Source organism: Sapajus apella, unplaced genomic scaffold (assembly GCF_009761245.1).
Source record: "Sapajus apella isolate SASKATOON/1434 unplaced genomic scaffold, GSC_monkey_1.0 scaffold42, whole genome shotgun sequence".
Lineage (NCBI taxonomy): Eukaryota > Metazoa > Chordata > Mammalia > Primates > Cebidae > Sapajus > Sapajus apella.
Window position 1 is genome coordinate 879,045 of NW_022436982.1, and position 15,884 is coordinate 894,928.

Below are 15,884 nucleotides of genomic sequence, written 5' to 3' on the forward strand. Positions count from 1 at the left end.
AGACCATCCTGGTCAACATGGTGAAACCCCGTCTCTACTAAGAATACAAAAAATTAGCTGGGCATGGTGGCACGTGCCTGTAATCCCAGCTACTCAGGAGGCTGAGGCAGGAGAATTGCCTGAACCCAGGAGACGGAGGTTGCGGTGAGCCGAGATTGCGCCATTGCACTCCAGCCTGGGTAACAAGAGCGAGACTCCGTCTCAAAAAAAAAAAAAATAATCATAATTTTCATTCATACTTGTTAATTTTTTTCTTTTTTTGATAGAGTCTCTCTGTTGCCCAGGCTGGAGTGCAATGGTGCAACCTTGGCTCACTGCAACCTCTGCCTCCTGGGTTTAAGCAATTCTTATGCCTCAGCCACCCAAGTAGCTGGGATTACAGGCATGTGCCACCATATCCAGATAATTTTTGTATTTTTAGTAGAGATGGGGTTTCACCATGTTGGCCAGGCTGGTCTTGAACTCCTGACCTCAAGTGATCCACCTGCCTCAGCCTCCTGAAGTACTGATTACAGGCATGAGCCACCATGCCCAGCCCCACACTTGTTAATTTGAAGAAAACCAAAAAGTATAGATTTTTTAAGAGAAAATTAAAGTCATCAATACAACAGTAAACACAGTTACCCACCATTCAGTATGGCCCTCACAGAGGCAAAGGCAAGGCCTAGAAAAAGAAAATAAGCCACTTGTTTTAGAAAGCAAGGAAGTAGGGAATGGGTCTTTCTCATTCACAGCATTCTCCTCACCCAATATCCCAGGATTGTGCCAAAGAACTTGGCATCAACTAACACATCTGAAACTGGTGCCAATGCCTGGAAGTTTTAGCCAGACAAATTTGTTCCCGTTTTTATTTATACTCAAGTGGACAACTGTCACCAGGTGGCAGCAAATCACAGCTAGGACCAGGTCAGATTTGGATCATGCAGGTGGATTTCCTATAACTCCAGGCCAGCTAGAAATAACACTAGCTCATATTCTGTGTGATCAAATTTTGTTTGTTTTTGAGCTGGGGTCTGCACTATCACCTGGCTTGAGTGCAGTGGTGCAATCATAGCTCACTGCACCCTCAACCTCATGGGCTCAAGCAAACCTCCTGCCTCAACCTCCTAAGTAAGTAGCTGGAACTACAGGCACACGCCACCATAGCTGAATTATTTTTTGTAGAGACAGGGTCTCACTATGTTGTGTAGCCTGGTGTTGAACTCCTGGTCTCAGCAGTCCTCACCCTCAGCCTCCCAAAGTGCTAGGATTACAGGCTGAGCTACTGTACCTGGCCTGATTAAATATTTTGAACTCAACCTATCTCATTATGGTGAAGTCTGTCTTACTACCAATCAGATAATTATCCCGAACATTCTAGAATATGACTTTGTGGATGTAGCTATTTTAATACTTTAATATATACTGTTCTATATTAAAATAATACTATTTATGCCAATGTAATATGCATGCATGTAAACACTTTATGTGAATATATACCATTATTACCCATTTAATGAAACAGGAGATGAGTCCACTGAGACATAAATAAATCAACAAATTGGAAGCTGAACAGCAACAGGATGTTTATGTAGTTTCGAAGTACCTCCTAACAAAATACTTATGAATTACAACAATAAAATAACTTGATAGTGGAGAAGCCTGGTGGATAGTGACCCAAGTGGACATTACCAGAAATGAGACAAATCAAAATCATGTGCTACCTAAAAAGAGTATAAAGAACACTGGGAAATTTTACAAACCCAAACTGAAGGACATTCCACAAAGTAAGTGACCTGTACTGCTGAAACTATAAAGCTCATGAAAGTCTAGGGCATGACTAAGGAACAATTACAGGCTTAAAGAGACTACAGAAACAGGATAACTAAAAGCAAATATATGGCTCTGAACCAGATCCTTCTGCTACCAAGAACATTATTATAACTGACAAAATTAAATGGGGACTGAGACTTATTAGATGGTACTAATTAACTTCATGATTGTTAATAATTATAATGATGCAGAATGTACTTGTTTGTAGGAAATACACTCTAAAATATTCAGAAGAATGGTGAAACTATCGGAGGTTGGCAACTCACCCTCAAATGATTCAGGAAAATACTTATTTGAACTTGTCTGTAAATTTGTGGTTGTTCAAATTTTTTTATTTTAATTATTTTTAAGAGTGCCTACCAAAAGATATGAACAAACATACTAGAATGTTTGCCTAAGGGATAAGAAGGCAATAGAAGTGGGAATGGAAATAAAAAGAAATTAATAACATATGCATACTAACAAGCAAGAAAAGGCCTGGAAGGCCAAAATAGTGTTGAAGAACCATTAATGGAGAAGTATGATTATGAACTAAACCCTAGAACAATAACCAAAAACATTGGTTTAAGTAAATATCGGTATAAATGACTGCATCTGGGGACAGGGCTCACCTGAAGTGTGGCTTTATGCTGGAGGTGAGATCATATGAAGTAAACAAAGACTCACTTTCTCTCCATTTTTAAAAGAGCTGAAAGAGGTTGCTATTGGATAGCGGGGAAGAATAGCGAACTGACGTTCCTTATTGTAAGTCCTGCAGCACATGTAACTCTTAAAATTATATATTTGAACTCTTTTATAAATAAACAATCAAATGTTATAAAAAGGAAAGAAGGAAGTTTGAAATCAGTAGTATGAAGGCAGTAAGGAATCTGGATTGGCAAGATTTGTAGGGACAGGCAAATTTAAGAGGTTTTAAGATTAAGCCAGCCGTCAGGAAGCCAGATATGCAGGTCAGTTATCAGCCATAAGGACATAGATGAAACTTGGTATTGCAGAGGGCATCACACCATGAGTTTGGTAGGCTCATCTGTTTAGCTGATTTATCAGGGCACAGTAGAGCTAGTATCACGGGATGAAGAATGGTTACAGGTGATTGAGAAATAAAGCAACTAATGGTAGCCTCATTCCCAGTCTCTGCAGCAATCCTCTTTGCAGTTATTGCCACTTTAAACACATCCACAGAATTTGGGCATCCCTAACTCCTAGAATAAATTCTGACTTGATTTTTAGAGCTCTAGATCCTCAGCCTCAAACCAATCCTGAGTGGTCTAATTACTGGATGCCAAGCTGAACACCACTGTGTGCCCTAACTCTTAATTCCAAAGTTCTTGTTCTGATAGCATTTAGTTTCTGCTTGCCATGCCCCGTGTCCTTCTCTCAAGGCTGTATTCTGTCAGACTTCTCCAGCCTAGCACAAAGGTTTCTCTGGTTCTCTTACCAAACAACTGCCTGACAAATTTCTATGTCTAAATATCCAAGTTTCACCTGCTTTGGAGGCAGGGAAAAGTATAGTTATAGGCAGACAAACTTAATAAGCTGCAGAACCAGGAATGTAAACTAATCACTGAAACCTTGGACAACTCCCTGTGAACCTTAGTTTCCTATACATATAAAATTGTGTCAGTGGTACTTGTCTCATTGGGTTGGTGTAAAAAATACATAGAGAGGGTCTGGTTCTGTTGCCCAGGCTGGAGTGCAGTGGTAAGATCTTGGCTTGGCTCACTGCAACCTCCACCTCCTGGGCTCAAGTCATCCTCCCACATCAGCCTCCTAGGCAGCTGGAACTACAGGCACATGCCACCACGCCTGGCTTTTTTTTTTTTTTTTTTTTTTTTTAAGTAGAGATGAGGTTTCACCACGTTGTACAGGCTGGTCTTGAACTCCTGAGCTCAAGCACCCTGCCCACCTTAGCCTCCCAAAGTGCTGGGATTACAGGCATCCATCTATACTCTTTCGATTCTTCAAACAACCCAATGAGGCAGCTGTTATCATCATACCTGTATTACAAATAAGGAAAATGAATACAAAGAATTTAAGAAACTTGTACAGGGTGATACAGCTAAGTAACTCATGATTATTGGATATTACTTATGTAAGATATCTCTTCATATATACCTATATATAACAGATATTTCTTTATATATTCTGTATACATACATATACTTGTGTATAAAACATACATACACACACAAATGTATATATACACACACACACAGATAAGGATATTTCCCTATTCAGCACAGAGCAGTATACATGTTAATCACTCAATAAACAGGAGGGGTTTTTTTGTTGTTGTCTGGTTTTTTTGAGATGGAATTTCGCTCTGTTGCGCAGGATGGCGTGCAAATGGCTCGATCTCACTCACCGCAACCTTCACCTCCCGGGTTCAAGCAATTCTCCTGCCTCAGCCTCCCAAGTAGCTGGGATTACAGGCATGCACTGCCATGCCCAGCTAATTTTGTATTTCTTTTTTTTTTTTTCTTTAGTAGAGATGGGATTTCTCCATATTGGTCAGGGTGGTCTCGAACTCCTGACCTCAGGTGATCCACCCACCTTGGCCTCCCAAAGTGCTGGGATTACAGGCGTGAGCCACCACGCCCGGCCGTTTTTTTTTTTTTAAAGACAAAGTCTTGCTCTGTCACCCAAGCTAAATTACAGCAACAGGATCATAGTTTACTGCAGTCTTGAATTTCTGGGCTCAAGTGATCCTCCCACCTCAGCCTCCTAAGTAGCTGGGACTATAGGTACACATTACCAGGTGCAACTAATTTTTTTTTTTTTTTTTTTTTTTTTTTTGGGACAGGGGCTCTCCATGTTGCCCAGGCCAATCTCAAACTCCGGAGCTTAAACAATCCTCCCAACTTGGCCTCCCAAAGTGCTGGGATAATAGACAAGCACCACCATGCTCAGCCTTCTTTAGAGAATTATCTGTCAGATCTTTGCTTGTCTTTTTATTGGGTTGTTTCCCTGCTATGGAGTTGTTTTGTTGTTATTGTTCTTTTTTGTTTTAATCTACATGGCTATTTTATTTCTATTAGAAAACATTTATCTAGATACATATGAGCCCAAAAGTTCAAGACCAGCCTGGGCAACATATCGGGAATTTGTCTCTAAAAAAAATTAGCCAGGCATGGGAACATGTATCTGTTAGCCCCAGCTATTCAGGAGGCTGAGGTAGGAAGCTGCAGTGAGCTATGATTGTTCCACTGCACTCTAGCCTGGAAAACAGAGAGACCTTCATCTCTAAATTTAAAAGAAGAAAAAGAAAACACTATCTACACAAATTTTGGTCCACTTTCTCCTCTCTGACCTCTACCATTCAAATTTAAACAACTTTAGTGAAGTAAAAGCAGAACTGGCAGGGCACAGTGGCTCATGCTTGTAATCTCACCACTTAGTGAGGCTGAGGTGGGTGGATCCCTTGAGCTCAGGGGTTAAAAACCAGCCTAGGGAAGATAGTAAGACCCCATTTCTACAAAAAGATAAGTTGGCCGGGCACAATGGCTCATGCCTGTAATCCTTGCACTCTGGGAGGCCAAGGCAGGCAGATCACCTGAGGCTGTGAGTTCAAGACCAGCCTGACCAACATGGAGAATCCCTGTCTCTACTAAAAATACAAAATTAGCCGGGCATGGTGGCACATGCCTGTAATCCCAGCTACTTGGGAGGCTGAGGCAGGAGAATCGCTTGAACCCAGGAAGCGGAGGTTGCAGTGAGCCAAGATTGCACCACTGCAACCTAATAAATATTAGCTTGATTTGGTAGCATGTATCTATAGTCTCAGCTACATAAGAGGCTGAGGCAGGAAGATCGTTTGAGGCTGCAGTGAGCTGTGATTGTGCCACTGCCCTCAGCCTGGCCAGAGTAAGACTCTGTCTCCAGTAACAACAACAAAAAACAGGATCACATATCTGACATCAGAAGAAAATATTTCACATCATTAGTTTGAATTAAGTGTGCTCTTATTTCTCAGAAAGAATAACTTATATTTCCTACATGTTATTTCTCTTTATTTATATTTACATAAATATGTAATGAGTATCTCTTTCTTACATTTAGTAATACGGGTGTACATAATTTATAACATCAGTAACTGTATCATTATCTAATCAATTCATGATCCACTATCTCTATTATATGGTATTTCCATAACTTATGATATTTTAGTCAAAATTACATTTTCATCAATTGTAAAATTAAGATGTTAAAAATTCCAGACTAAATAATGCTGGGCCCACTTATTATGGTCATGCTGTTGTCTTGGACAGCTACTGACTTGATTTCAACTCAGCCTCCTTTGAGAAAACAACCAAGCAAGCAGCTCTTTTGGAAAACTAGTCTTGAAATGTTGTTTATAGATTTCATTAACACTACTGAAGTCATTTATGTTAGCCAGCAAAACAGCTGTTTTTTACCGTATTAGTGAAGTCACAGCCTGCTGCTTTCAAAATTTTACCCTTATGCTATTCTTCTTGACACAAGCTGCCACTTGAAGGGTTCATGCCTCGCTGCCCTGAAATGTAAATGGTCCCACTGAAAACATAGTTGACTGCAGAGACCACTGTCTTCTGGGCTTTCATGGTGCTCATTACCTTTCTGATCACGGATAACATGGCTAATCCTTTCTTCTCCTATGGGAGAAGCCCCTACACCAAGCCCTGCTTAAGTGATTCTCCTGTCTCAGCATCCTGAGTGGCTGGGATTACAGGCATGCACAAAACAGTCCCCCATGTATGACTGTAATTTATTTAATATATTTACATAACATAAAAATAAATCTGGCCAGGCACGGTGGCTCACGCCTATAATCTCTGCACTTTGGGAGGCTGAGGCAGGCAGATCACCTGAGGTCGGGAGTTCGAGACCAGCCTGACCAACATGGAGAAACCCCATCACTACTAAAAATACAAAAATTAGCCAGGCACGGTGGCACATGCTTGTAATTTCAGGTACTCGGAAGGCTGAGGCAGGAGAATCGCTTGAACCCAGGAGGCAGAGGTTGCAGTGAGCCAAGATCGTACCACTGAACTCCAGCCTGGGCCACAGAGCAAGACTCTGTCTCAAAAAACAAACAAACAAAAAAATATGGTAAATGATTTTGAGTGGTTTTCCTTGGCTCTAGAAAAGTCAACATATGTTACTGATACTGCTCAGCTGTTTATTTGAGTAGTCAATACAGAGTTCAAAGTGACTGAATAATTAGCCTCTCTAATGAGTGTTTGTTTGGAACACCACCACCAAGAATATTTTCAAACTTGAAAAAACACTAATTCAGTTCAATTTGAAGTGGAATGTGCTAAGGAAACATTACAACTGATGGTAAAAAATATGTGTGGACTGGCCGAGCGCGGGGGCTCATGCCTGTAATCCTAGCATTTTGGGAAGCCAAGGTGGGTGGGTCATACGAGGTCAGGGGTTCAAGACCAGCCTGACCAACATGATGAAACCCTGTCTCTACGAAAAATACAAAATTAGCCACGCTTGATGCCACACACCTGTAATCCCAGCTACTTGGGAGGCTGAGGCAGGAGAATCGCTTGAACGCAAGAGGTGGAGGTTGCAGTGCGCCATTGTATCTAGCCTGGGATCAAGACAAATTTTTCTGAATAAATACCCTCAACTACCATTATGGAACACTAAATGGCCTTGGAAATCAGCTTTGCCTGCAAGTTTGGTAATGCCTCTTAATGAACTTTAAACTAGGCCAGGCGTGGTGGCTCACACCTGAAATCCCAATACTTTGGGAGGCCGAGGCGGGCGGATCACAAGGTCAGGAATCTGAGACCAGCCTGGCCAATATGGTGAAACTCTGTTTTGTATTTTGTATTAAAAATACAAAAATTAGCAGGGCATGGTGGCGTGCGCCTGTAATCCCAGCTACTTGGGAGGCTGAGGCAGAATCACTGAATCTGGGAGACGGAGGTTGCAATGAACCAAGATGGCCCCATTGCACTCGAGCCTAGGCGAGAGCGAGACTCCATCTCAAAAAATAAATAAATAAATTTTAAACTAAAATTATACAACAAATAGCACTTACGTAAAAAACTTACGCTGCAATAAAACCTAAAATATTTGGATGAAAACAAAGGTTGTCTTTAGTAATGTCAAACATCTTTATACACTTCCTGTCTTAAAAGTTAAAACAAGTAGTAGGGCCGGGCGCGGTGGCTCATGCCTGTAATCCCAGCACTTTGGGAGGCCGAGGCAGGTGGATCACGAGGTCAAGAGATCGAGACCATCCTGGTCAACATGGTGAAACCCCGTCTCTACTAAAACTACAAAAAACGAGCTGGGCATGGTGGCGCGTGCCTGTAATCCCGGCTACTCAGGAGGCTGAGGCAGGAGAATTGCCTGAACCCAGGAGGCGGAGGCTGCGGTGAGCCGAGATCGCGCCATTGCACTCCAGCCTGGGTAACAAGAGCGAAACTCCGTCTCAAAAAAAAAAAAAAAAAAAAAACAATTTGAAAAAAAAACCAAGTAGTAGGTTGGGCATGGTGGCTCACGCCTGTAATCCCAGCACTTTGGGAAGCCAAGGCAGATAATTTGAGGTCAGGAGTTCAAGGATCAGTCTGGCCAACAAAGTGAAACCCCATCTCTATCAAAAATACAAAAATTAGCCAGGTATGGTGGCACGAGCCTGTAATCCCAGCTACTAGGGAAGTTGAGGCAGGAGGATCACTTGAACCCAAGAGGATTCCTTGAACCAAGGAGATGGAGGGTGCAGTGAGCTGAAATCACACCACTGCCCTCCAGCCTGGGAGACAGAACCAGACTCCATCTCAAAAAAAAAGTTAAAACAAGAAGCAAAATCTCCATTTCCAGCCAAATTTGCTAGTTTCCTTTTTTTCTACTTGCTGCATTACTACCAATAAAGTTGAGTGATTTTTTTTAAAAAGAGGTCTGCTTGGCTGGGCATAGTGGTTCATGCCTGTAATCCCAGCACTTTGTGAGGCCGATGTGAGCAGATCATCTGAGGTTAGGAGTTCGAGACCAGCCTGGCCAACATAGTGAAACCTCATCTCTACTAAAAATACAAAAATTAGCTGGGCAGAATGGTGCATGCCTGTAATCCCAGCTATTCAGGAGGCTGAGGTAGGAGAATTGCTTGAACCCCAGAAGGTGGAGGCTGCAGTGAGCCAAGATTGTGCCACTGTACTCCAGCCTGGGCAACAGAGCAAGACTCGGTCTCAAAAAAAAAAAAAAAAGAAAGTGGTCTTTTTTTTTTCTTTTTCTGGTAAACAGGGTCTCACAACTGTCACCCAGGTTGGCATGCAGAAGCATGATCACAGCCTGGGCTCAAGCCATCCTCCCACCTCAGCCTTCCAAGTAGCTGGAACTACAGGCATGTGTCATGGCACCTGGCTAGAATATATTTCCTGAACTCAAATTGCAGCTTCGCCAGTGTTTTTCAGATCTTCAGCCAAGTACAAAGGAAATTTATATACATCCAAATCCAGTTAACTATGCAATTGTAGCACTTCCACCTACTCTTTAATTAGAAGTGATTAATCTACACTACAATGGCATGCTAAAAAGCAAATATCAAGAGAATATTTAACAGAATTCTATATATGCCTTCCAAGCAATAAATATACCAGTGAAAATCATATACCCATGTAGTAGTACCTGCATTTGGCAGTACCAGTCTGTTATTTTCAAAGAGGAAATCTCATTTGAGAAAAACATGAACGATCCATTTTAATGAAAACAATAACCTTATTAAGTGATGCAATTATCCCTCCCTCCAAAATTAATTCCATTCTTAATAAGACCTGCATCACCAAAAAAATTTTCAATTATTTTCATTTTGAATTTTGTTGATAAAAATTGGTGGAAATCTCCTTTTTGCCCGTGGACGCCGCCGAAGAAGCATCGTTAAAGTCTCTCTTCTCCCTGCGATCATGTCTAAGTCAGAGTCTCCTAAAGAGCCGGAACAGCTGAGGAAGCTCTTCATTGGAGGGTTGAGCTTTGAAACAACCGATGAGCGCCTGAGGAGCCATTTTGAGCAATGGGGAACGCTCACAGACTGTGTGGTAATGAGAGATCCAAACACCAAGCGCTCCAGGGGCTTTGGGTTTGTCACGTATGCAACTGTGGAGGAAGTGGATGCAGCCATGAACGCAAGGCCACACAAAGTGGATGGAAGAGTTGTGGAACCAAAGAGAGCTGTCTCAAGAGAAGATTCTCAAAGACCAGGTGCCCACTTAACTGTGAAAAAAATATTCGTTGGTGGCATTAAAGAAGACACTGAAGAACATCACCTAAGAGATTATTTTGAACAGTATGGAAAAATTGAAGTGATTGAAATCATGACTGACAGAGGCAGTGGCAAGAAAAGTGGCTTTGCTTTTGTAACCTTTGATGACCATGACTCCGTGGATAAGACTGTCATTCAGAAATACCATACTGTGAATGGCCACAACTGTGAAGTTAGGAAAGCCCTGTCAAAGCAAGAGATGGCTAGTGCTTCATCCAGCCAAAGAGGTCGAAGTGGTTCTGGAAACTTTGGTGGTGGTCGTGGAGGTGGTTTCGGTGGGAATGACAACTTTGGTCGCGGAGGAAACTTCAGTGGTCGTGGTGGTTTTGGTGGCAGCCGTGGTGGTGGTGGATATGGTGGCAGTGGGGATGGCTATAATGGATTTGGTAATGATGGAGGCAATTTTGGAGGTGGTGGAAGCTACAATGATTTTGGCAGTTACAACAATCAGTCTTCAAATTTTGGACCCATGAAGGGAGGAAACTTTGGAGGCAGAAGCTCTGGCCCCTATGGTGGTGGCGGCCAATACTTTGCCAAACCACGAAACCAAGGTGGCTATGGTGGTTCCAGTAGCAGCAGTAGCTATGGCAGTGGCAGAAGATTTTAATTAGGAAACAAAGCTTAGCAGGAGAGGAGAGCCAGAGAAGTGACAGGGAAGCTACAGGTTACAACAGATTTGTGAACTCAGCCAAGCACAGTGGTGGCAGGGCCTAGCTGCTACAAAGAAGACATGATTTAGACAAATACTCATGTGTATGGGCAAAAAACTCGAGGACTGTATTTGTGACTAATTGTATAACAGGTTATTTTAGTTTCTGTTCTGTGGAAAGTGTAAAGCATTCCAACAAGGGGTTTTAATGTAGATTTTTTTTCTTTTTCTTTTTCTTTTTTTTTTTTGCACCCATGCTGTTGATTGCTAAATGTAATAGTCTGATCGTGACGCTGAATAAATGTCTTTTTTTTAATGTGCTGTGTAAAGTTAGTCTACTCTGAAGCCATCTTGGTAAATTTCCCCAACAGTGTGAAGTTAGAATTCCTTCAGGGTGATGCCAGCTTCTATTTGGAATTTATATACAACCTGCTTGGGTAGAGAAGCCATTGTCTTCAGAAACCTTGGTGTAGTTGAACTAATAGTTACTGTTGTGACCTGAAGTTCACGATTAAAAGGGATTACCCAAGCAAAATCATGGAATTACTGGTTATAAAGACGATTGTTGGCACATCCTATGCAATATATCTAAATTGAATAATGGTACCAGATAAAATTATAGATGGGAATGAAGCTTGTGTATCATCCATTATCATGTGTAATCAATAAACGATTTAATTCTCTTGGAAAAAAAAAAAAAAATTGGTGGTGGTTTTTTTTTTTTTTTTTCTTTTTTTTTTTTTTTTGAAGGGGAGCCTCGCTCTGTCGCCAGACTGGAGTAAAGTGGCACAATCTCAGCTCACTGCAATCTCTGCCTCCCGAATTCAAGCGATTCTTCTGCCTCAGCCTCCTGAGGAGCTGGGATTACAGGCATGCACCATTCTGCCCAGCTAATTTTTGTATTTTTAGTAGAGATGAGGTTTCACTATGTTGGCCAAGATCTTTATCTCTTGACCTCGTGATCCGCCCACCTCGGCCTCCCAAAGTGCTGGGATTACAAGCGTGGGCCATCTCGCATGGCTATCTTCTCTCTTGTAATATAAATCTGTTGCGGAGGCTGGAGTGCAGTGCTATAATCAAGGCTCACTGCAGCTGCAACCTCCCAGGCTTAGGTGATCCTCCCATCTCAGTCTCCCAAGTAGCTGAGACTACATGTGTGCACCACCATGTCCAGCTATTTTTTTTTTTTATGTTTTGTGGAGACAGGGTCTCGCTATGTCACCCAGGCTGGTAGAGAGTTCCTGGGCTAAAGTAATCCTCCAACCTCAGCCTTCCAAACTGCTGGGATTACAAGTATGAGCCACTGCACCCAGCCTAAATATAGTATCTTTAATTTTGCCTCCAGGCCTGCAAAAATTAAAACATATGCTATCTAGCCTTTTACAGAAAAAGAATGCCAACAAGTGAACTATATAATTACTTACAGAATAAAAAACAAAGTAAGGTTAAAAGAGAATATTTTATGTAATGAATACATAATCTGAAAAGATAGATATAATACAGATATGATGTGGAGGGTGATGAAGACAGCATACATGAAACAATTTATGCAACTGTTTTTGGTAACCGCATTGGTAATGGTATTATTAGCACAGCTATTCTGAACTACTGTGCAATGTAGGACAAAACAAGTAATTAATAATGAGGATATTCTAATTCATTATTCCCTATCTTTGAGAACCAGAATTTTTAATATGGAAAAAATATATACCAATGCATTATAATACAGAAGTGGCTAACGTTTTATTTTAAAAAAGCATGTGTACAGATATACACATACACATATATATCACCCATAACTCTGTCCCAGAAACAATAACTCGCAGCAGCAACAATCTCTAAGGTCCACATTAGGTTCCCTAAATACCACTTTCACTAAAACCAGGGCTTCTTAATAGGTTACAAATCTGGGGTAGAAAATGGAAAAGATAAGCCTTAACACTCGGTCATACAAGATAGCAAAGATGCTACAAAAACCACAAGTAGATCAAGTCATTCAGAAGCCAACTTGAAGAGGCTCCAACTGGCCAAAGACATAAGGCTGGGCATGGTGGCTCACGCCCATAATCCCAGCACTTTGGGAGGCCAAAGCAGGTGGATCACGGGAGGTCAGGAGTTCGAAAACCGACTGGCCAACATGGTGAAACCCTATCTTTGCTAATAATACAAAAATTAGCTGGGTGTGGTGGCACACGCCTGTATTCCCAGCTACTTGGGAGGCTGAGGCAGGAGAATATCTTGAACCCAGGGGGAAGGAGGTTGCAGTAAGCTGAGATGGCCCCCACTTTACTCCAGCCTGGGCGAAAGAGTGAAACTTTTCTGTTTCAAAATAAACAAATAAATAAAATGAAATAAAACAAAATAGCTGGTTCTCTTAGAGAACAGGGAACCACGTAACTATTTTAAAAAAGAATAAAGGCAAAGAATCTATTATATGTCCTACCTTTCCTATACAGCTTTGCCACTAGATAACTAAAACAGTAGGTAAGCAGAAGCATCTCTAAGTAAAAGTATCCCAACAAAAAAGTTAAAACACACACACACACACACACACACACACACACACACACAATTAGAATGTCACTATTTTTAAACCACTGATAACAATTAATGGATCTGGGCACTGAGCCCAACTGTTGACATGATAAAAGAGAAAATCAGACTTATGTCTTCCCATGAAAGACCACAACACTGCCTACAGTATTACCAAGAGAGACTGAACCAGAGCCTGACCAAGTAGAGTCCAGCAATCAATTTGCAAAATATACAGGGAATGAAGAAAGATGCAACATGAGTGTGCAATCAGTAAAATTCAAACTTTGGTTATTTCTGCAGGACAAAAGCCCTATAAAAACTATGGAAAAGAATGGGATAGAGGCATAAACAGTAGTTTAAGAGACGTCATAACACTAAAATACAATGTCTAAGAATGTACACTTGGTAATAAAACTACAAAAGAAAAGGAAATGACTGAGAGTCAAATAGCGGTTATTTTTCTTTTTTGTGAGGTGAGTTACAGTGGAAATGGAACACATGGAAGGCTCTTGGATGGCTGAAAAGTTATATTTCTTGGCCTGGGGGTATGGATATTCGCCTTATTTTAAAATAAATAAATAAAAAGCACATATCTGTATGTTTGTGAAAGAGAAATTTTCCGTTAATTTTACAATACAAATATTAAAAGTAACTTAGAAAACATACCTATTGTCTTAGTCCATTCAAGCTGCTATATCAAAAGTCATAAACGAGGTGGCTTATAAACAAGACATTTTTTTTTTAAAGAGTCAGGGTCTCACTCTGTCACCCAGACTGGAGTACAACGGCACAGTTATAGCTCACTGCAGCCTCAAACTCCTGTGCTCAAGTAATTCTCCAACCTGCGCATCCCAACTAGCTAGACTACAGGCAGATCACCACACGTGGCTAATTTTTTAATTTTTTTTTATAGAGACAGAATCTTGCTATGTTGCCCAAGCTGGTCTCAAACTCCTGATCTCAAGCAATCTTCCCACCTCAGACTCCCAAATGCTAGGATTATAGGCATGAGCCACCATACCTGGCTCAAACAACAGAAATTTATTTCTCACACTCCTAGAGACTGGGAAGTCCAAGATCAAGACGCCAACAAATCTGGAGTCTAGTGAGGGCCCAGTCTTCATATACAATGCCTTCTTGCTGCATCCTCAAGTAGTGAAAAGGGCTAGCTAGCTCTCCAGAGCCTCTTTCATAAGAACCCTAATCTCAGGCTGGGCACGGTGGCTCACTCGAGGTCAGGAGTTTGAGTAAAACAGCCTGGCCATTATGGTGAAATCTTGTCTCTACTAAAAATACAAAAATTAGCCACGCATGGTGGTGGGAGCCTGTAATCCCAGCTACTTGGGAAGCTAAGGCAGGATAATTGCTTGAACCTGGGAGGTGGAGATTGCAATGAGCCAAGACACTGTCATCGCAGTCCAGTCTGGGCATTAAGAGTGAAACTCCATCTCAAAACAAAACAACCAACAAAAAAACCCACTAATTTCATTCATGAAGCCAGAGCCCTCATGACATAATCACCTCCCAAAAGCCAGACCTCCGAATCACATTGGGGATTATGTTTCAACATATATATTTTGGGGATACACATTCACACCATGGCAACTTTTTTTTTTGAGACAGAGTCTCGCTCTGTTGCCAAGGTTGGAGTGCAGTGGTATGATCTCAGCTCACTGCAACCTCTGCCTCCTGGGTTCAAGCAATTCTCCTGCCTCAGCCCCTGATGTAGTTGGGATTACAAGCATGTTCCACCATATCCAGCTAGTTTTGGTCTTTTTAGTAGAGATGGGGTTTCTCCATGTTGCCCAGGCTGGTCTTGAACTCTTGATCTCAGACAGTCCGCCTGCCTCGGCATCCCAAAGTGCTGGGATTACAGGAGTGAAACACCAGGCTTGGCCAGACCACAGCAACTATGTAAAACAATAATACTGCTGCTTTAGAGGTTTATAAGAAAATATGTATTGTACCATCAACAGCAAAGGTCAAGAAGGAGGTGAAAAGCTAAATGTATGGTTCTTGCTTTTGCTGGGAAGTGATAAAACTACTAACATATACTAAACTGTAGTAAAGTAGGAATGCATAATCCACCTGCCTCAGCCTCCCAAAGTGCTGGGATCACAGGCATGAGCCACCACCCCTGGCCAAGATACATACACTGCATTCTATGTAGCAGATAACCAAAGATTACCAAACATCTGGGGAAAGTCTAACATAAAACACTATCAAAAACTCAACGTGAAGAAAATAGTCAATGTAGGAAAAGTAAAATGTATTAAAAATGTATATATATGTAGCCGTCATGGTGGTAGGCACCTATAATCCCAGCTACCCGGGAGACTGAGGCCGAAGAATCGCTTGAACTTGGGGGGCAGAGGTTGCAGTGAGCGGAGATCGCGCCATTGCACTCCAGCCTAGGCGACAAGCGCAGAATTCCATCTCAGAATAAAATAAAATAAAAATATATATAATATGAGGCCGGGCGTGGTGGCTCACGCCTGTAATCCTCGCCTTTTGGGAGGCCAAGGTGGGTGGATCACCTGAGATCAGGAGTTCAAGACCAGCCTGGCCATCATGGAGAAACCCCATCTTTAAAAAAAAAAATATATATATATATATATATATATATATATA

At 41.6% G+C, this 15,884-nt stretch overlaps 2 protein-coding genes across 2 annotated transcripts in view; one reads left to right on the plus strand and one right to left on the minus strand.

Annotated features, from left to right (window-relative positions):
* Nucleotides 1–15,884, minus strand: part of UBE2R2 (ubiquitin conjugating enzyme E2 R2) — a 109,912-nt gene that overhangs the window by 73,077 nt on the left and 20,951 nt on the right. The gene's annotated exons all lie outside the window — the stretch shown is intronic.
* On the plus strand, nucleotides 9,635–11,405 carry LOC116565991 (heterogeneous nuclear ribonucleoprotein A1). Its single transcript, XM_032299949.1, has one exon. The coding sequence runs from the start codon at nucleotides 9,714–9,716 to the stop codon at nucleotides 10,674–10,676; it is 963 nt and encodes a 320-aa protein (XP_032155840.1). The 5' UTR covers nucleotides 9,635–9,713; the 3' UTR covers nucleotides 10,677–11,405.